Source organism: Geotrypetes seraphini, chromosome 12 (genome assembly GCF_902459505.1).
Source record: "Geotrypetes seraphini chromosome 12, aGeoSer1.1, whole genome shotgun sequence".
Taxonomy (NCBI): domain Eukaryota; kingdom Metazoa; phylum Chordata; class Amphibia; order Gymnophiona; family Dermophiidae; genus Geotrypetes; species Geotrypetes seraphini.
This window is the reverse complement of record NC_047095.1, coordinates 104,970,361-104,991,758: the sequence shown is the minus strand read 5'-3', so window position 1 is coordinate 104,991,758 and position 21,398 is coordinate 104,970,361. Positions and strand designations below refer to the sequence as shown.

Sequence of the window (21,398 nt, the reverse complement as noted above, 5' to 3'; positions counted from 1 at the left end):
AACGTTTGGCCCATTCTTCAATGCAAAATTCTTTCAGCTGTGAAATGTTTGAAGGGTTTCTTGCATATGCAGCCCATTTCAAATCAGCCACAGCATCTCAATTGGATTAAGATCAGGGCTTTGACTCGGCCACTCCAGGACTCTTAATTTCTTAGTTTTCAGCCAATCCTTGGTGGATTTACTGGTGTGTTTTGGGTCATTGTCGTGTTGCTGGTCCAGTTCTGCTTCAGCTTTAATTTTCTTACAGATGGTCTCGCATGTTCTTCAAGCACCCTCCGATACATGATAGAATTCATGGTGGATTCTATGATGGTGAGGTGGCCAGGTCCTGCTCTAGCAAAACATCCCCAAAACATGACATGTCCATCTCCATGGTTCACAATTGATATGAGGTTCTTTTCCTAGAATGCTATATTTAGTGTACACCAAACATGTCCTCTTTCCAAATAATTCAATTTTAGACTCATCTGTCCATAGAACACTATTCTAGATGTCCTGGTGTTTGTCTTCATTCCCTCTGGCAAACTTCAGTCTGGCCTTGATGCTTCTCTTAGAGAGCAAAGGTTTCCTCCTTACACACCCTGCATGCAATTTAAATTTGTGCAGTCTCTTTCTGATTTGAGCCTCTTTGGGAGGATATAAAGGGGTATCCTAATTTATTCCTCAGTTAGAATACACATTTTTGTGGATATCTTTTGTTTACCTGCAATTACATCACTTTCTTTTCCAGAGATAAATAATAAAAAAAGATTTGACATCGATATGTGAACATTTCTTAAGAATGGGGTGTCCTAAATTTTTCACATGACTGTATATTTCCTCAACTATCTGTGACATACCTGTGATGACATTTCTATTTTAATCCCTCTAAATAATTTTACCACTGAAATTTTAAACCAGATATCTTCTATTATGACTCAGAACAGTGGACAATTAATTTCAAACTGAAACTCAATACGGAAAAGACCAAACTTTTCTTGGCTAGTCCCAATGACAAAATAACAAACTCATTGCTTCATCTTAATGGTCATGACTACCCGATTATTAAATCTATCAAAATTCTGGGAGTCACCCTAGACTGACATTTAACACTAGCAGAACACACAAACTTAGTGGAACAAAAATTCTTTTTTACATTGTAGAAATTAAGAACTATAAAAAAAAAATTGATCCTTTATTGTTCAGACTATTGGTATAGGCATTTGTTTTATCTACTTTAGACTATTGTAACATCATCTATTTAGGAGCACGCAAAAAATTCTAAGGAAATTAAGGATAATTCAGAATACAGTTTTTCGATTGATTTTTGGTTTAAAAAAGAATGACCATATTAGTCCATATTATCGTTTACTTCATTGGCTGCCTTTGGAGGCAAGAGTATTATTCAATTTTTCCTGTATCTGCTTTAAGCTGATATCGGGATTGTCTCCAGCATACCTTTTTCCTCATTGTGTGTTACATAGACCTTCAAGAGAACTGGAAACTTCTACTTATTTGCTTATCCCAAAATTAATGGGTGTAGATATAAGACCTTCTTAGATAGGTAGGACCCCAGCATTTCAAGCTGGTAGGCAATAATCTTGGCTAGGTAAATGTATTCAGCAAGCTATGTTATCCTATTGCAGTTTTCGGAAATTAATTAAGACCACTTTGTTCGATAAGTTTATTACTTAGTGAGTTTTATTATTGAAATTCTATTTTATAAATATTTGTATTTTGTACTGTATTATTGCATTTCACTGATTGTCTAGCTCTTTTTAGTGTAAACTGCCTAGAACTTTAAAAGAATAAAGTTATTATTATTATTCTATAAACAGTGCAATCATGTGATTGTCAATTGATCAGAACCACTTCTGTGAGTAACTGCTGATCATGGCGCTGTTTATATAATCTGGGCCTTAACGCTAAGCAGTCTTTATAGAATAGTACTTAGCTTAGCTTCCTATATGCAGCTTTCAACTTGTATATAAGAGTATAGTATAGCAAATGCTGATAGCAAGGAAAACCACAACAGAAAGCTGGCAATGACAGTTGAGTATGTAAATAACCCAATTCTCTACCACTGTGCCTTTATTTAAAGAATGCCTATGACCTTGTCCATGCTCCTCCCCTGGCTATGCCCCCTTATGAGTTATGAGTTTAAACTCATTTTTTCTTGGTGACTAATGTAAGTCTTATACTTTTTCAAACTAATTTCTGTGCACTTTTTGGATTTGAATTCCCTTATGAGTTACACACATGTCAATTTAAAAATACACCCTCAAATTTTGTACATAGTGCCTTTCCAAAATAGGCACCCAAATAAATCAGCTAACAAACAAATTAGTGCTTATAATTGGGTGCTAATTGGCACTGAATTGCACTAATTCATCTGCATCTTACTATGAGCTGTTTTATAACAATGGGTTTATGCTCAAGTCCCACAAAGCACAACCCAGTAGGGAATGTGGACATGGACGATGATTTCCACACTGTGCTAGTATATTCAGTATATATCACTCTTTTCTTTCTACAGTGATCAGTTCTCCAAAAAAAGAATTTTACCTTCCAGGGCAAATAATCCCAAAATCTCATTTCTCTATTCCTTATATAGTTGTTTCCAAAGCCAGATGTGACCATGTCATGCAGCGCATGTGCCAAAACGTACACTGCATTGTATACACTATAGCTATTTCCCAAGTATTTGGTGTAACAATATGATTTTGCTGATGCTTTGTCAATCATACAAGATCTCCTGATTCTCTTTTGGCAACGGCTATCACACAGGCTCATCCACCATGATAAAGTGTCAAGATCATTTCTAAGCTGTATATAATTTACCTCACGCACAAATTTAGAAAAACTCGGAATATTCTTTTCTGCAACTGTGAATGTCAAGCTGTTGATCATCATAGATCTATGTAACATATTAATATTAATCAAGAAAAGTTCCCGCTCATATGTGGTGATCCAGACCTTTTTGATTAAAGCAAAATTATATCCATTTAGAAACAGTTTCCAAACATAATTCCTACTACAATAAAGAATGATCACACTAGATGATGATGCTTTGATTCTCTCATAAACTTTAGAGATAGCAGTTGGCGTGACATTGTCAAAACTGAGGATTTCTATGAATTCAAGGCAGCCTCCATTCTGCTCAATCCCTTCCTTTAGTATCTGGACAGCCCTAAGGCTCTTATCTTCATAATATGCAAGGATGCCAACCCAACTCCAGCCAAAATATTTCAGCAACTTCATTATTCCAGCACAGAGGTGCAGCTCACTGGGGACAGCCCGGTAAAAATAAGGAAACTTAACAGTGTCACTCGTTAAAAGACTTTGAGAAATGAAACTGATCTGTCGAAAAAGAGGTATATCAGTGTCATCATCTTCATTGTGCCAAAAACATTCAAAATCTCATATATTTAAAACAATATTTTGTACAGAAGGATAGAATGTGAACACTCACAAATATACATGATAAACAACTGAGGAAGTTCACAAATAAAATCTTAAGTGATTAAAAAAACTATACAATATGCATTATAATACATATATTTTTTTTAGAAACAGATTTTTTCACCATAGTTCTTATACATATTTATGCACATGTATACATACATATACTGTACATATTCATGTACATAGATTGCCTCTTTTATAAAGCCGCACAACAACAACCCTGAAGCCTTTTAAATCTCTATGGGCTTCGGGGCCACTAGCCCCGAAAGAGCCTGATAGTTTTATTTGTAAAATATACATGTATTTTTTAGATTATCAGCTATACCCCTAAGACAGGCTTCAACTTTGAAGCAGAAATACAGACTGTGTTGGGTCTGGAAGAAATTGAAAGGCAGATAGATTGTCTCAAATGTTTTATATTTCAACTGTTTTTAATAAACTCAGTTTTATCCCAGGTAGATGTGTACAGTTTTTTACCCATTTTCTTCTATTATACTCTTGTTGTGGAGATGTTTGCCTCATTCTTTTGGACTATTTTAATAAAATAGCCACAAACACATGCACTTCATATGCATAAATTTACACCAGTGGCTAACATTTCTCCAAAACTGATGCAGATTTTGCTAGGCTAATTAGAAAAAAAAACCAATGTGGGAGTAATTCTATAATGAGGTTAGACACTATGGGGTTCATAATTTAAAAAAAAAGTCTAAAAAGTGTCCTAAATGGCTACTTGGACGATCAAAAAGCCTGATCGTCCAAGTACCCATAACCAAAGCTGATTTTTAGACGTATCTAAAAACAGCTTTGGCCTTTCCCATGCCTCTAAACACACAGAGAGAAAAGAGGTGTGTTTAGAGGAGTGGAAAGGGCGGGCGGTGGGCGGGGGTGGGCCAACCTAAACCTAGGTGTATAACAGGTATAACCAAAACCATAGGCAGGTTGCCTAGTCAGCACTTATACATTTTTGACTTAGACAAAATCAAACCAGGTCTAAGTGCCGAAAAAGGGGCCGCTGATCTGCTTGTGGCTGCTGTGATCAGCTCAGCGGACCCAGCAACCTGCCTACCCCTCCACCGCAAGCATCGTGGCCCGCCGAGTACGAGCTGCCGTCCTGCCCTCGGCACAGCCGCCTCCCCCCAATGACCACCCCCTGAACCCCTGATCAGCCCCCCTGCTGACCCGTGACCCCCCCGGACGACCCCACAGCCCACCCCCCTTCCCCATACCTGAAATCATTGGCCGGACAGATGGGTGCCAAGCCCGCCCATCTGGCAGGCCAGCCGGCTCCAGAATGGGGCCAGATTGGCCCAGGTGGCTGAAACCCCACCCACAGGTGGGGCCTGAGGTGCCTGGGCCAATCAGAATAGGCCAACCGGCCCATGTGCCTAAGGCCCCGCCCACAGGTGGAGCCTAAGGCTCCCGTGCCTATTCTGATTGGCCCAGGTGCCACAGGCCCCACCTGTGGGCAGGGTTTCAGCCGCCTGCCCAATCCAGCCCCATTCTGGAGCCGACTGGCCTGCTGGAGGGGCGGGCTTGGCAACCGTCTATCCGGCCAATGATTTCATGTACGGGGAAGGGGGGTGGGGTGGGGGGGTCGGGGGGTCATCCGGGGGGTCACGGGTCAGCAGGGTGGCTGATCAGGTATTCAGGGGGTGGTTATTGGGGGATGGGGGTTGTGCCGAGGGCAGGAGGGCCTGGGATCCCTCCTGCCCATATTATAGTGGGGGGTGGGGGTTAGGGGGTCACCGGGGCCAGGAGGGCTTGGGCTCCCTCCTTGCCAGATAGAGTCAGAGAGGGGATCGCCGGGGCCAGGAGGGCTTGGGCCCCTGATTGTACTTGGCAGGGGGGGCACGATCGCCGGTGCAAGAGGGCTTGGGCTCCCTCTTGCCCCGATATCGTTGGGGTGCTGCGGCTGCCGCAGAGCAGGAGGTCTTGAGCTCCCTCTTGCCCCGATGTCATCATGGGGTGCCGCAGGTGCCTGGGGAAGGGGGGCTTGGGTTCCCTCCTGCCCTGATGTTGTGTGTGTGGGTAGGGGGTTGGGGGGGATTCTGTAACCGGTGTTGTTTTTGACAGATACCGGTTACAGAATCCAGCTTTTAGGCGAAGGACTGGCTCCTCCTTCGCCTAAAAGCCCTTGTGTTGGACGTTTTGGGCTTATGCATTTTTTTGGTTCATTATGGGTTATAAGTGTAGACGTCGTGGGAGTGTACTTGTAGATGTAGAGGTTGGCTGAGCGTTTAAACAGCTGAAGGTAGAGGCAGGCCATAATCAAAACAAGGCCGTTTGTTTTGGTTATGGACACTTTCCCTTCTGCTTTCCACGTTTAAGGCCATAGGCCAAAAAGGGACTTAGACCGTTTTTTTGATTCTGCCACTCCATGAGCCATATTGTATACATGGGCCCAAATTAAGTAACCAGTGCCTAAAGTTAGGTACTGAAGGGACACGTATCATATACCTTGGTAGTTTTCCATAGAATGTTTTGAAGCTGTGTGAAGGCCAGACCCTGTTTGTTTTTCCTTCTCTGATGTTTGAAAAGATATGATCTTATCTGGTTGTGAGGTGACTTCAATTGTTTCTATAAGCCATATTTGCAAACAGCTTTAGTTAAGAGGCTTTGCTGGCCCAAGGCTCTTCTGACCTTTTGGACTCCAGCCAGAGATAGAAAAAATGCTGATGTGTTTAAAGTTTCATGTGACCTGTGTCCATATATGGTTTGTGTTTACATCACATGCTGACACATGCTGACAACACTGATTCATTTAGAATGATATAAAAGGAATGTAAAGCTCACAATAAAGTGGACATATTTTGGAGAACATTTCTTGCCTCTACAGTGTGTCCCCAGGTGCACCTGGCTTCCAAATGGCAGAGAAAGTATGGGGCAGGAATTGGGACCTAATCCTTTTCAGGTACCTATTTCGGAGGCACTCAACTAGATAATTGAATAACAAGCTCAATTAAGCTTTTTAATCAGCACTGATTGAAACCTAGGCACCTACCAAGAAAGCACAATTCTGTAACAAGGTGCCTCTAAAAATTTAGGCGGCCTTCAAAAAAATAGGTGCTATGCATGTTACGCTTGAGTGTGGGTTTGTATTAGGTGCCTTATTACAGAATCATTGCTCTTAAGATTGCTTAAGCGCTCACATGGGCGCCTAATTTTTACCTATGCCTATAGTTGGCCTATTTAATAGGTGACTCCAAAATAGGTGCTGCTCAGCGTGATTCACTAAACAGCACCCAATTTTACTTGAATCACTCTGAACAGTGCCTATATCAGCGCCTAACATTTGGGCACTTTTTATAGAATTTGCCCTATGATGCCTAAAAGATTGGCACCCACTAGAATAGCACTTGGCGTGATTTATACAAATATCTAAGAAAATACATGTGAAATTCACCAGTCCACATCAAGGAAGGAGGAGAGAAAAGAAATAAACATATATCCATTATCACAACGGAAATATGCCTGGTCTCATATGGGCATAAACACATAAACCCAACATGATATCATTAATTATCTTTCTTATCCAATAGAAACCTTTACAACTGATCTGGCTCAAGGAAAGTATAATAGAAATCCAAAACGGACACTAAGGGGTTCATAATAATTTTAAAAAGTGGCCTAAATTGGTACTTGGATGATCAAAAAGCCAGATCTTCCAAGTACTGATAATCAAAGCTGGTTTTAGATGTATCTAAAAACCAGCTTAGGTCTTTCCCCTGCCTCTAAATACCTAGAGCGAAAAGAGGTATTTTTAAAGGGCAGAAAGGGCGGGAGGTAGGCCGACCTAGACTTAGTCGTACAGCAGGTATAAGCAAAAGCTTTAACAGGTTACCTGGTCGGCACCTATACGTTTTGACTTAGACCAAGTCAAAACAGGTATAAGTGCCAAAAAGGGGCCACTGAGCTGATTGTGGCCCCTGCAACCTGCCAACCCCCTACCCCAACCCCCTACCCCCTGCCACCATCCACCCCCAAAGTGCCATGATTTGGGGGTGAGGGATTGCTATCGTGGCAGGAGAGATAACCACTCTCCTGCTGAGATGTGACCCCTCATCCCCTGATCCAATATCTAGACCAACCCCTCCTGCCGTAGCAAATCCCCCAACCCCCTGATCCAATACAGGTAGGAGGGAGCCCAACTCCTCCTGCCCCTGTGATCCCCCTACCCAATCTGATAGGAACAGGAGGGAACCCAACCCCTCTAGCCCCTGTGACTCCCAACCCCAATCTGATATGGGCAGGAGGGATCCCAGGCCCTCCTGCCATGATGCTCCCCCCATGACTGTACCCTGAACCCCTGATCAGCCCCCCAAACCCCTGATCGCCCCCTAACCAGCAACCCCATGATACCCCCTCCACTGCTGACACCCCCTTATCTAAAATCAGTTGGTCGGATGGACGGGTCCCAAGCCCGTCCACCTAGCAGGCCCACCATCCACTAAATGGTGGGCCTTAGGGCTGGATTGGGCCAGACGCCTAGGGCTCCACCCACATGAGGGTGCCTAAGGCAACTGGGCCAATTCTCCTGTGGGTGGGGCCTTAGACACCTGGCCCAATCATGCCCTAAGGCCTGCCATTTGGTGGATGGTGGGCCTGCCAGTTGGACGGGCTTGGGACCCGTCTGTCTGGCCAACTGATTTTAGGTAAGGGGTATCAGGGGTGGGGGTGGGAGTGTCACAGGGCCACAGGTTAGGGGGCTGATCGGGGGTTCAGGGAGACCAATCGGGGGTTTGGGGGTGGTATGGGAGGTGAGTCATGGGCAGGAGGGATTGGGCTCCTTCCTGCCCGTATTGAATCGGGGGAGTAGGGGGTTGCCATGTCAGGAGGGGTTGGGCACCTTCCTGCTCGTATTGGATCAGGGGGTGGAGGTTGCCAGAGCAAGAGGGGTTTGACACCCTCCTTCCCATATTGGATCAGGGGAATGAGGGGTCATTTTGGCAGGAGGGGTTGGGCTCCCTCCTACCTCTATCGGTTCGGTTTGCAGCAGGAGAGATTGGGAATCTTTTCTGCAGTGATTGCGATCACCCCTCTACCCTGTAGCCACACTGAAGCCCTTGGCCGGGACTCCGCAGTGTCCTTCAGTGGTCACCAACAAAAGTACACCAGCGTGTGACTCAGACTGGAGTCACCCTGCAGGATTTTCAAAGGAACTTAATCAAAACACAAACACAGTTGTTTGTATGACAATAATGGAAAATTTACTTGTCAAAAATAAAAGTCAGAATGGCATAAAGTTCAAAGCAACAAACAAATGTTCAAAATTGGAAACAAAAACAAGGCTAGAGGAAAACTCTGGCACCTTCAGGATTTTTATTACTAATGAAACAGTCCTCTCGGTGATTCATACTCTCACAGAGCAATTTTACAATATAGCTTCTTTTCCTCCCAAGTCTGCTCCTCAGCAGGGCTCAGGTAAGTACTGTTCATAGCATTGAAAAACAGTTCCCAGATATATGCCTTTTCACTCTAATCTAGAGCAAACACATCCAAAATAAAGCCCCCCAGCCTAAAATTGTAGCAGGGCTGGGTAAAGAGGAGTCCACTAAGTTTGCTTTTCAAAAGCACACAGAACAGCTTTCAAAATTTCCACCCAGTTGGTAGAAAACTTCTCCCCACTCACTCTTAGCTTATCAAATAATAGTACAGTCCAGAAAAGTCTTTGAAAGTGACTAGGAGCAGGAAAAGAACCCAGCCACAAAATAAGACAAAAAAAACCTCACAGTAGTTCAGCTCAGGCTGAGCTAATGGTCACTCCCACGTCCATAGGTTCTATTGAAAGGTCACTTTGGGCAGCCAAAAAACCTAGAGACTTGAAGAAAGCACAGATGGTTTATTAGCATACGTATGCGACTCCCGAGCTCCAAGCTGGCTTCAGAAGTCCCGAAAAGAGGATGTTACAGAGATATTTATACATTCTTCTGGCTAAACAACTGAATTCTAGAAAAAATTGTTATCGTGTTACTTTTCTTAACAATCATTGGTGCTAAGCTCACACTAGCAGGTCATTAGCAGATCACTTATCTAGGCCCTGCAGTCTTTCTGTTACATGTTGTTTATGCTGAGATAGCCATAAGAAGTTAGAATGTCCAAGCTAACACCCAAGGCAGGCAGGTTAGAACATCAGATAAGTTAGGTCTGCAGCTAAACTTAATTCAGCATTTTATTAAGGAGAAAACTTAGGAAATCCAGTCCCAGACTCCTTCAGTCCCCCCTTTCAGGCTAGTAGTATGAAGGAGGAAGGAAACGAGCCTGATAAAGTTCAAGAAGGAGGAAGGTCAGGATCAGTTGTAGGGAATGGTTGATACTTGGGAAGCGCAAGGGCCATAGAAGCAGTGGAACGGTCAACAGCAGAGTCAACAGTTCAGTGGGGCAGCTTTATGGCTATGGGGACCACACAGGGCAGGCAGCAAAGGAGCAGAGAAGACAGGTCGGCAACCAGCAAGATGGTCTTCATTGCTGAACCAGAGGGCAACCAGGAGCAGAAGGTGCCAGAGATCCAGTCTGAAGTGAGGCCACGCCAGGTCTGGACAGGAACATGAGTCAGTTTGGTGATACGATCTACAACTTTCTCAATCACTTTACCATCTTCATCAAGTTCAAGGCAGCAGTTGGAGAGGTTGAATTTATCACAGGCACCACCTTCTATCTAGAGTTAGGCAGTTCTGATAGATAGCAGTGCACATTTTAGCATTCGCTCTGCCAATGGTACTCAAAGCTCAGGAGTTCTCATTAGTTATCAGTTCGAGTACATCTTGTAGATGAATCATACAGTTCAGTATATAGATTGGGGTTCGATAGCCCCAGGTGTCATCCTCAGCCCATGTGGCAGGTCCGTAAACAGCAATGATCCATTCTGTAGGGCAGTCAGATCCCCATTCACCTATTTTAAGGGAATTAGTGGCAGTAGACCGCTTTTTGCGACCCCTGTTGTTGAATACAGGGGCTCCCAGATGTTCACCATTGGCCAGCGGTAGCAGGAAGAAGCTGGGACGGATCATGCCAAGTACACGTGTACCAGTCCAGTTAGCAGGCAACCAAGAGTAAGCAAACAGATCACAGAGCTAATATCGATCATCAGGAGCTGGCCATCATTCATAGGAAGTTTCATTAAGCAGTGTCTGAAGGGCGCTGAAGACAGTGGGAAGCAACAATGGAGGTTCGCAAGGCCCATCGTGAAGGTCGTGGATCTGACATAAAAGCAATCTTTAACAGAACTGGAAGTAAATACAATCAAATATCCCATACAGAGCACTCTAAAAATTCTAGGAATTACAATTAGATAGACGCTGCACTATGCAGACACAGATACACAAAGTCATACAGAAGGCATTCTTCACCATGCGAAACCTAAGAAAAATAAGAAATTTCTTTACCAAAGAACACTACAAGATCATTGTACAATCCCTCACACTCAGTAACTTGGATTACTGCAACAGCCTCTACCTAACATGTCCTAACAATATGATAAAACAACTACAGACAGTTCAGAACACTGCCATCAGACTCATCTACTGTCTCAGCAAATTTGACCACATCACTCCCGCCTATATAGACTCTCACTGGCTTCCGATAAAAGCAAGAACTCAATTCAAGTTCTATTGTCTGCTGTTTAAGATAACCCATGGAACTGCCCCCTGTTACCTAAACAACCGCCTAAACCGCTACCTCTCATCCAGATCAAGAAGAACTCAAAACCTATTCACCTTCCCACCTAATAATGGAACCCGTCTTAAGAAACTATACGACAGCCTTCTAGCGACACAGGCAGCAAAAATTGACCCCACAATCACCAAACTAATAATCAATACAACAGACATCAAAGTGTTTCGAAAAGAAATCAAAACATTTCTATTCAGAAAACACGTCATTACCAACTAATATCCTCCCTTAATGCACAAGCTCTCCCTCTATAGAATAACACATTAATCAATTCTTAGAACCTTTCCTATCATACATACTCTGATTCCTATATAAACATTTTCCACACTATCCAATAAACTTCTTATGTCATTATTAGGTAACTTCCAATCTGTAAACCGTATATACTGATATTCTCCACTATATTCTCTTATCACTTGATTCCCTGATATGTAATTTTCATAATTGAATCCTCTACCACACCATTTAATGTACACGAATCACTGTTATGTAATTTATCTAAATAATCTTTATTACGCAATTCTTTTGGTAATTCCTATAATTTGTATTCCGCCTTGAACAATATATAATGTATAATGTATTCAAAATTAATTTTCCTATGAACTGTTTTCCTACCTTCTTCTACTCTATGTTTATAACCTAACTAATTTATTTTTCTCAAGTACTTTAGCAAGAATGTGAGCCTTTGGGACAGTCAGGGAACTCTAAGTACTCTCTCTTCATCTTAATTAATCTTACTTATTTCATTTCTTCTGTCTCTACTGTAAACTGCTTAGAACTTCACGGAACAGCGGTATATAAGAAATAAAATTATTATTATTATTATAAAAGTGAGGTTCTGTGAAGTCAAGTTTAACATGTCCAGCTGCTTTGCCTCCCATGGCCACTGTTCTCCCATACCAGTCCCTGCTCATACAAAATAATTGCTAATATTAAGAGTCTGCCCTATAGTTTCAGCAAACTGTATAAACAGATTTCTAGTGATTACAGGAATATCAGTATCTACTTTCATAATTTCATAAAATTGGGGAAACATCACAGAGTGTTGGACAGGAGCACTTGAGTGGGATACAATACGGACATAGAAACATAGAAAATGACGGCAGAAAAGGGCCATAGCCCATCGAGTCTGCCCACTCCATTAACCCTCCCCTAACTACCCTCCTAGGGGTCATGCTCTGATGGCATCACCTCTACACTACCCTCGTAGAGATCCGACGTGGGCATCCCACTTTTTCTTAAAATCTTGCACACTGCTGGCCATGATCACCTGCACTGGGAGCATGTTCCAGTGGTCAACCACTCTTTCTGTGAAGAAGTACTTCCTGGTGTCACCATGAAATTTCCTGCCCCTGATTTTCAGTGGATGCCCTCTTGTGGCTGGGGGACCTTTGAGAAAGAAAATATCATCTTCTACTTCGATACGGCCATGATATACTTAAATGTCTCACCTGGGTCTCACCTTTTACCATCAATATACAATGCCATGCAGTCTCTGGCCTTCTGGACTTGGACATTGGCATTCGACCTAAAGTAAGGGAGGCAGAGAGGGTATTGACTGGGTATTTATGAGGGTTCTTGTAGGTGGCCCATGAGATACATTCCTATAAAGGACAGGCTCCACCATTAGTGAAGGTTTCCTCATAGGGGCAGTTCTTAAAGGCATCAGGTTATACAGACATATATACTTAGCACATTTGGTATAATAACATTTGGTATAATAATCTAGGGAGCCACACATTTGGTATAATAATCTAGGGAGCCACACAAAACTGTATTAGGGACAAAACCATGACTCTGGGCAACATCAAATAACACACATATATCAAAATACAAAGACACCGGGCGAGTGGGGTCTACAATAAGAGTCTGGTTGATAAGTGGACCCTTAACATTATTAATGCAGATTTCCACTTTTAAACTTCATCACCAGTAGGTTGGAAACAGAAAATACCCTCTGATGTTTGACACTTTCTGTACTTAACTGCTTCATGCAAACAAACATCAGGCAAAAAGGCTAGGGGCACTTGTTAAGTACAATAGGAAAGAACTACAGAAAGAACAAAAAAAGAAACATAAGTGAGGGCAACAAAAATATCAGATATATATAGGACAAAAGGTGCCTACAATGCTAACATAGGAAGCTCAGTTTTTCTTTCAGGCACAACTTAGAAAACTTCAAACAGTTATACTCAAGACACTTGCTAAAGGCAGTGGTGAACCACAGGCAGTCAATTAAACTCAAACACTTGTAAAGAATTATATTCAGAACACCTGCTAAGTACAGTGGTAAATATTCAGAACTTTTGAGGTCATAGAAAGCTTCAGCTGAAGAACGAGACTTAGGAGTAATCATCAGTGCTGACATGAAAGCAGCCACTCAAGTGGAGAAGGCTTCATCTAAAGCATGGCAGATGATAGGTTGTATCAAGAGAAGCTTCGTCAACAGGAAGCCTGAAGTCATGATGCCATTGTACAGAGCCATGGTGAGACCTCATCTGGAATACTGTGTGCAATTCTGGAGGCCACATTACCGTAAGGATGTGCTCAGAATTGAATCGGTTCAGCGGATGGCCACCAGGATGGTCTCGGGGCTAAAGGGTCTCCCGTACGAAGAAAGACTGAGCAAATTGCAGCTCTACACTCTCAAAGAGCGTAGGGAGAGGGGAGACATGATTGAGACATTTAAATACATCACAGGACGGGTCGAGGTGGAAGATGATATCTTTCTTCTCAAGGGACCCTCGACCACAAGAGGACATTCGCTCAAACTCAGGGGAGGGAAGTTTCTTGGAGACGCCAGGAAGTACTTCTTCACGGAGAGAGTGATTGAGCATTGGAACAAGCTTCCAGTGCAGGTGGTCGAGGCATGCAGCATCCCAGACTTCAAGAACAAATGGGATACCTATGTGGGATCCCTACGAGGGTCATGCCAAGGGATAGGGTCACTAGGGTATGGATTTGAATGAGCGGGTCAGTAGAGTGACAGTATAATTACAATTATACTTTAAGGGGTCAGTAGACTTAAGAGGGTGGGTAAATAGTGTGGGCAGACTTGATGGGCTGTAGCCCTTATCTGCCGTCATCTTTCTATGTTTCTATGTTTCTATGTTAGTGGAACCAAGTTTCGTGTCCGGACACCTTGACAACTGTAAGAGAAGAAATTAGGACAGTAAAAGGACTTAGGTTTCAGGGGGTCTGACTTCCAAGTTTTCAGCCATACCGTATTTCCAGGGACATACCCATGAACTTATGTAGCTATCGGTAGTGGGGCCCTTTCCAAGACCCATTTGTGGAGCTCTTGAAGGGCTTTAGCTAAAGATTGGACCTGACTCTGGAAGATATCTGATCCCAGAGTAGCAAAGGAACCAGGGTCTGGATTCACAATGGGTGGTGGCCAAACATGAGCTGGAACGGGGACTGTTTAATGGATTTAGATGGGGTGCATCTAGTCTGAAAAAGAACAGAAGGCAACAAGATAGGCCAGGGCAGATTGGTTTCTTCAATTCGTTTGGTGAGAAAGGTCTTAAGATTCTGTTCATCCTTTCAGCTCTGGGGCTGTTAGTAAGCAGCATATACTTTCCATTCAACTCGGAGGGCCTGAGCAGTTTGTTGTACGACATCAGCAATGAAGACGGGGCCGTTGTTGCTGCCTATGGAAACAAGGAGACCGAAAAACGGAATTATATCATTCAGGAGGTGTTTGGTTATGTCCCTGGTGCATTCAGTGCAAGTAAGAAGGCTTCGACCCATCTAGTCAGGGTGTCTGTGAAGACTAGGAGGTGACTGAAGGAACGGAAAATGGGCATGTGGGTAAAATCTACAGACAGAACCTGCATCAAATGTGTTCCAATGGGTTGGTGTCCAAGAGGTGGCAGTCGTCTGATTGGGGAATTTATTCTAGAACCGAAAACACACTGTCAGACCATATTCCGGACTAGCTGGTCAAGGTGATTGATAAAGAAATGTCTCTTGAGAGTCATTTTCATAGCGGGTTCTCCAGAGTGTGCCAGATCATGGCATCTTTTGACAATTGTGAGGGCCAGGTGTTGAGGAATGACTATGAGGATACCTGCTGTGCTTGCGTTTGAAGTATCAGTGTGTGGGTCTGGATTGGCACTTGAATTGGCACATATTTGTATCCTGTGTATCCACCACCCTTTCAGGACAGACTGGCCTGAAAGAATGTTGGCCCAGGTCTGTTCCTGAGAAGTGTACTGGGGTGTAAGGGTGTCCAGAAAAGGAATGATGGTATACAGAGGAGCCGAAGAAAGGGGCAGAGGCTGGCAGCTCAGGCTGTGTGGTCAGCAAGGGCATTGCCGCGTGAGACGAGATCAGTGACATAACGGTGGGCTCAACAGTGCATAACCGCAATATGGGAGGACAATTTGATGGCCTCGAGGAGGTCAAGAATGAGGGGAGCATGATGGATCAGGCGGCCAGAGGCTGTAATGGAACCTCAATATTTCCAGATGGCCCTATGGGAATTCAAGGTAAAGAAAGCATATTTGGAGTCAGTGTAGATGTTGCAAGACTAAAGAGGCAGAATATCGCAGGGCAGAAGTGAGGGCATACAGCTCAGCTGCTTGGGCGGAAGGGCCAGAGGGCAGGGGCCTGAGTCAGAAGTTTTGGAGGCATCATACAGAGGGCAGGCAATAATAGAGAAATCAGGGATCCAGATACGACAGTATTCGACAATACCAAGGAAGGTGCGCAGGGCTTTGCGATTGTCAGGAACAGGGAGACTACAGACATCCTGGACACAGGTGTAGGAAGGGACCTGGTACCCTGGGAGATTTGAAAGCCAAGGTAGGTGACACGAGGAAGGCATACTTGAAATCAGTGTAAATATGGCCACAGGAACATTTAAAAAGCAGACCCACTATCTACTGTCTACTAGCACATAAGAATTGTTCTCAATCCCTATTCTGTATCAAGAGCTGACTTGTAAAAATTAAGCTAAAATTCAGCTCTGGATCTACCCACTAAACAGGGTAGTCTGACACAAGCGCTCTCTAAAGTGGCAGTCCCTTCACTATCAGCTGACTGGCAAAAATATTTACTTCCATACAAAAGCATTCCTAAAAATTACATTCTTATACCTAAAAGTTACATTCTTATACTAAGCTTACATGATTTATAAAAAGAAATACAAAACAAAGATTGGAATATACAGTAAAACTTTGGGTTGCAAATAACTTAGTTTGCAAGTGTTCTACAAGACAAGAAAAACATTTTATTAAATTTTAACTTGCTATACCAGTAACGTCTTGCAATACAAGTACATACAGTATACAAGCATCACATCATCACAGCTGAGCCAATGGTTCCTCTCTCTGTGACGCTGCAGGAGTACAGTGACTGTTCCAAATGAGCAAGGGCTTGGAATACAAGTATGTATATTTTTGTACACGAATGCAATACAAGTATGTATATTTTTGTACAAGCATGCTTCTGGAACAAATTATGCTCGCAAACCAAGGTTTTACTGTACTCACAAAAGATAATCCAAACACACAACTTTAAACCTTTTTCTTTTTTTTCTTTTTTTTTACAATTAACATACGTCTCAATAGAGACTTACTCCCCCTCCCTTCAGAATTTCATAGAGGAGAGAGAGTTGCTTAAAGATCAAAGAGATCAAATTACAGATGTAGTTCTTTTCAGAATTTTAAATTTGGACAAAGAACTAAATTTGGACAAAGAACTTCTTTTTAGCATGGAATATAAGTTCCAGAAATCATATTTTTTGTTTACATTCATTTCTGAATATACATAAACATTTTATAACATAAGCCAAAAACTTTAAATCTAAACCTACTTATCTGTTTCAGGAGAAACTGCATTTGAAGTGCTGAAAACTTCAAGGCCCTTATCAGCATAAAAGGAGGAGGAGGGGTACTCCTCCTCCTGCTTTAAACAACTGACAGTTTAAAATTACACTGATACATTTGGATAGACAAAACTCATAAGGAACCTGGGATAGAAATACAGACAAGGAAGGGGATTTTGAATGTCATGCACACATAAAAAACCACACATACATGCAGATAAATGGTCCGTGCAAACAGCAATCTCTGTACTTTCGTACAATTTTAGTCTCATATATCTTTCTTATAAGCGTGGTATCTCAATACTTTCTCTAAAATACTTTCAACATACGTGTATATTCTTGATTCCACTGCCTGCTCTGAGCAGCTAGAAACACATAACAGTCATTAACGAGCCTAGCAGGCAAAAATCCAACAGATATTTATTACCCCTCCTCAATCTTCCTTTACAAATACAGCACAATAGAAATATAGCCAGTTCTAACCAATTCCCTGACTCCTGCAAACAGCTTACATCTAATGTCTAACTTCAGATCTACAGATTCAGTTTCGTTTACCAAACAGACAGACACAGTTCCTAGAATCCCTCCCCACTGCTTCAATGATGGATCAAGTCATTTACTAGAGCAAGGGAAAAGAAACAGGAGGAATGGTCAGTTTCTTACCAGTTTGGTGGCCAACCCAGACAGATACCTGTACTTTAAGCCAGGACTCGATTAATCAGTTGAGCTGGCCAGAGCCACGAGGTCTACAGATTCCAAGAGGAATTAAGCCGGCTTAGAAGACAGGTCGGTTCTCAGACCAGACACAAGTGACCAATCGAGTAGCCGGTGGTCAAAAGACCTTCAAGTCCCTGTTCAGGCGCAAATGAAAGGTCACTTTGGGCAGCCAAAAAACCTAGAGACTTGAAGAAAGCATAGATGGTTTATTAGCATATGTATGCGACTCCCGAGCTCCAAGCTGGCTTCAGAAGTCCCAAAAAGAGAACGTTACAGAGATATTTATACATTCTTCTGGCTAAACAACTGAATTCTAGAAAAAATTGTTCACGTGTTACTTTTCTTAACAATCATTGGCGCTAAGCTCACACTAGCAGGTCATTAGCAGGTCACTTATCTAGGCCCTGTAGTCTTTCTGTTACATGTCGTTTATGCTGAGATAGCCATAAGAAGTTAGAATGTCCAAGCTAACACCCAAGGCAGGCTAGAACATGAGATAAGTTAGGTAATAAAATGCTAAACATAATTCAGCATTTTATTAAAGAGAAAACTTAGTTCAACACTTAGGAAAACCAGTCCCAGACTTCTTCACTATGGCTCCACATATCTCTTCAGGAGGAAGCTCCATTTGTACCTCCATGACAGTCTCCTCATTGGCTACTGGAAATTCTGAGGGCATTCCCACTTCCTCAACTTCCATAGGGTCACAGCCATTACCACTGCTTGAGCCAGGCAGGTCCTCATTAGAGAGAGCCCTAAGCTTCCTCCCTAACTTCCCTGAAAGCTTGTGGCACACCGCTTTTCTTTTCTTTTTTTTTATTTATAAATTTATTCATTTGTTACAACTTATAACAATTCCATGAAAACAAATAATCAAGGAAAATACATCAAAAATAAAATAAAATCCAATTCAAGTCCACATTATATGAGGGCTGCTTATTCTATTGACATCAGAAATTTAACAGGAAATTATTCAATAATCTTCAAGTCAGGCAAAAGAAAGAACGAAAGAACTTCTATATTTCACTTAACCTCAATCTCTGTATTAGTTTCAGGTAATATATTAACTTTGTTTTTATCTTGAAGAAAATTCTCTAAATGAACTGGATCTACAAAAACATATCTAACATTTTGATATGTCACCAAACATTTGCATGAGAATTTAAGGAAAAAAGAAGCTCCCACACCCAAAACCCGAGTCTTGAGTTGTAGGAATTGTTTTCTCCTGTATTGGGTTTGTTTGGAGACATCTGGAAAGACGTTTATCTGTTGACCACAAAACAAGGCATTCTTATTTATAAAATATAATTTAAGGATGTCCTGTTTTTCTATATCAGTTTTGAAAGTGACCAACAATGTTGCCCTTTTGGCTATAAAATCCTTCGATGATTCCAAGAATTGAGAAATATTTAAACTGTCAGGAGACACTAATTGATCCTTATCCCCTTCTTCTGAAACCACTTTCACTCCACTAGGAATATAATAAAGATTGTCTGGTATAAAAGATTCTATCTTAGTATAGGAAAGTACATCCTTGAAATACATTTTTAATAACTCCAAGTGGGAAAGGTAATGAGATATAGGAAAATTCAGAAACCTGAGGTTCCTGGATCTCATAGCATTTTCCATTTTTTCCATCTGTAGGTGTAATAAAGTATTATCCTTAACATTAGAAACTGCATATGATTGCATTACAGAAACATATGCTTCCATTTTATCAATTTTTTTCTCAATTAAGGCCAATTGGGCATCATGCTCAGTCACTTTACTTGTTATCTCAGAGGAAAATTGGCATAATTTTACTACTGTGCCTTGTAATGAATTCTCAATTCTGTTCACAACTGTCCAGACATCTTGAAGAGTAATCACTTTATTGCCCAACTCAGGCCTATTAACAGGTCCAGTAGGCATAGAAACAGGAGATATAGAAAACAATTATTTCCCCTCTATTATGCTTTTGGCATCCAATTCAAGTTCAAATGAGTGTAGAGGAGATGAATCTGAATCTATTATGGAATCAGAGTCATCTTTCTCTAAAGAAAATTGAACAGGTTGAGGTGGAGGCGTGGGTTCCTCAGATGAGAGAGAGATGGATTGGGTCTGTAAATCAGGCTTACCTTCCAACGCTGTTACAGGAATAAGGCATAAATGATGATCCATCGGACCTGAATTTGTAGTAGAAATAATCTTTGCCTTTCGTTTGCCCATAACTTCGCAAATCTGCTCCCTTCTCCTCCTGGGCTCCGAAGGGGCTCAAAAGGGGTGTGTCCTGCCCCTTTGGCCCCACCCCTTCAGACACGCAGCTGCGGGCATGCGTCCGCGAGCCGTGTTCCGCGGCTCACCGTTGGTTTTATTCTTGGGAGCGAGGACCTCTCCTCCCGATGGCAAGTGCCGGGTGGTGGCTGCAGGGGTGCCTGACTGAAAGGAGATGTCGGCAGGAACTTCAGTCAGCCCTCTTTTCTTCTGTGGCTCACCGTTGTTTTTATTCTTGGGAGCGAGGACCTCTCCTCCTGATGGCAAGTGCCGGGTGGTGGCAAGTGCCGGGTGGTGGCTGCAGGGGTGCCTGACTGAAAGGAGATGTCGGCAGGAACTTCAGTCAGCCCTCGGAACACTGCTTTTCAAGGGGAAGAACACGTCCTGCTTTACCTGAGTCAGCAGGAAGCTGCTCCTCCCTTTGACTCCCCCAGTGGTGACCTGGATAATAGTTACCCTGCTGGTTCTCTGGACTGGCTTTACCCTCCTGGGTCCTAGCTCTACTGTGGCAAGTAGGCTCAGGGAGATCCACATGATGGTGAGGCTGGGTCTGGGGCCCTCTCTTTTTGGGTTTCTTATTCCTTTTTCTACCTGCACTCACAGGGATCTTGGAAGGCGTGGAGCCTGACTGGTCACAACCCGAACTACCATGAACAATGGCAGGAGAAAATGGGCATTTCTCCTGCTGCAGGTCATGACAGTTCAGAGGTGGGCCAATCGCCATCACGATCATGACAGGGGAGATGAGCCATCTCTCCTGCTGTGATCATTACAGGAGGGGTGGATTCTATAACCGGTGTTGTTTTTGACAGATACTGGTTACAGAATCTAGCTTTTAGGCGAAGGACTGGCCCCTCCTTCACCTAAGAGGTCTGGTTTTGGGCATTTGTGGCTTGGGCTGTTTTTGGGTTGATAATGTGTTGTAAGTGGAGATGCAGTGGTGGTATGGCTGTTTAAACTGATGAACATAGAGGTAGACCATTCTCAAAGAAAAACTCATTTTGGAATTTTTTTTGAAAGAATGGACATTTTCCCTGCTTCTACTTTCAGTGATTAGGGCCTATGCCATATGGGGACTTAGACGTTTTTTTTAAATTATGCCGCTCTAATTATTTTCAGGCCAATTTAAGAAGAAAAGTAGCACCGAGTGCTAAGACCCTTGATTTTAATTCTAGCAATATCGAGAAAAACCTGGAGTTTTCCTCAAGAAAAGAAAATATTTTTATTTCTTGAAATAATGTTTAAGAACCATTATTTTATCTGCCTCAGAAGAAAAAAGTGACTGGAAGAGTAGATCACTTAGCTATATTACATATTTTCTAGAAATTCAGATAAATTATTAATTAAATTAGTTCCAGGTGGCTCTGCATTCTCTTATAATTAGCAGGTATTACTTGCAAGTTATCAGCACTGATTAGGTCAATTAAGTTGTATGCATTCAATTTAGTTGCCACATACATAATTTGGAGGTATGGATGCA

General features: G+C 42.5%; 1 protein-coding gene across 1 annotated transcript in view; it reads right to left on the bottom strand.

Annotated features, from left to right (window-relative positions):
• The window catches only part of LOC117346224 (vomeronasal type-2 receptor 26-like), a 53,144-nt gene extending 32,502 nt beyond the window's left edge, over positions 1–20,642 (bottom strand). The window contains exons 1-3 of the mRNA XM_033915628.1: positions 20,312–20,642; positions 14,695–14,768; positions 2,545–3,339 (exon numbers count right to left, since the gene is read on the bottom strand). Of these exons, the coding sequence (XP_033771519.1) occupies positions 2,545–3,339; positions 14,695–14,768; positions 20,312–20,642 (1,200 nt within the window). The remainder of the gene's footprint in view (positions 1–2,544; positions 3,340–14,694; positions 14,769–20,311) is intronic.
• Positions 20,643–21,398: the final 756 nt, after the last annotated feature.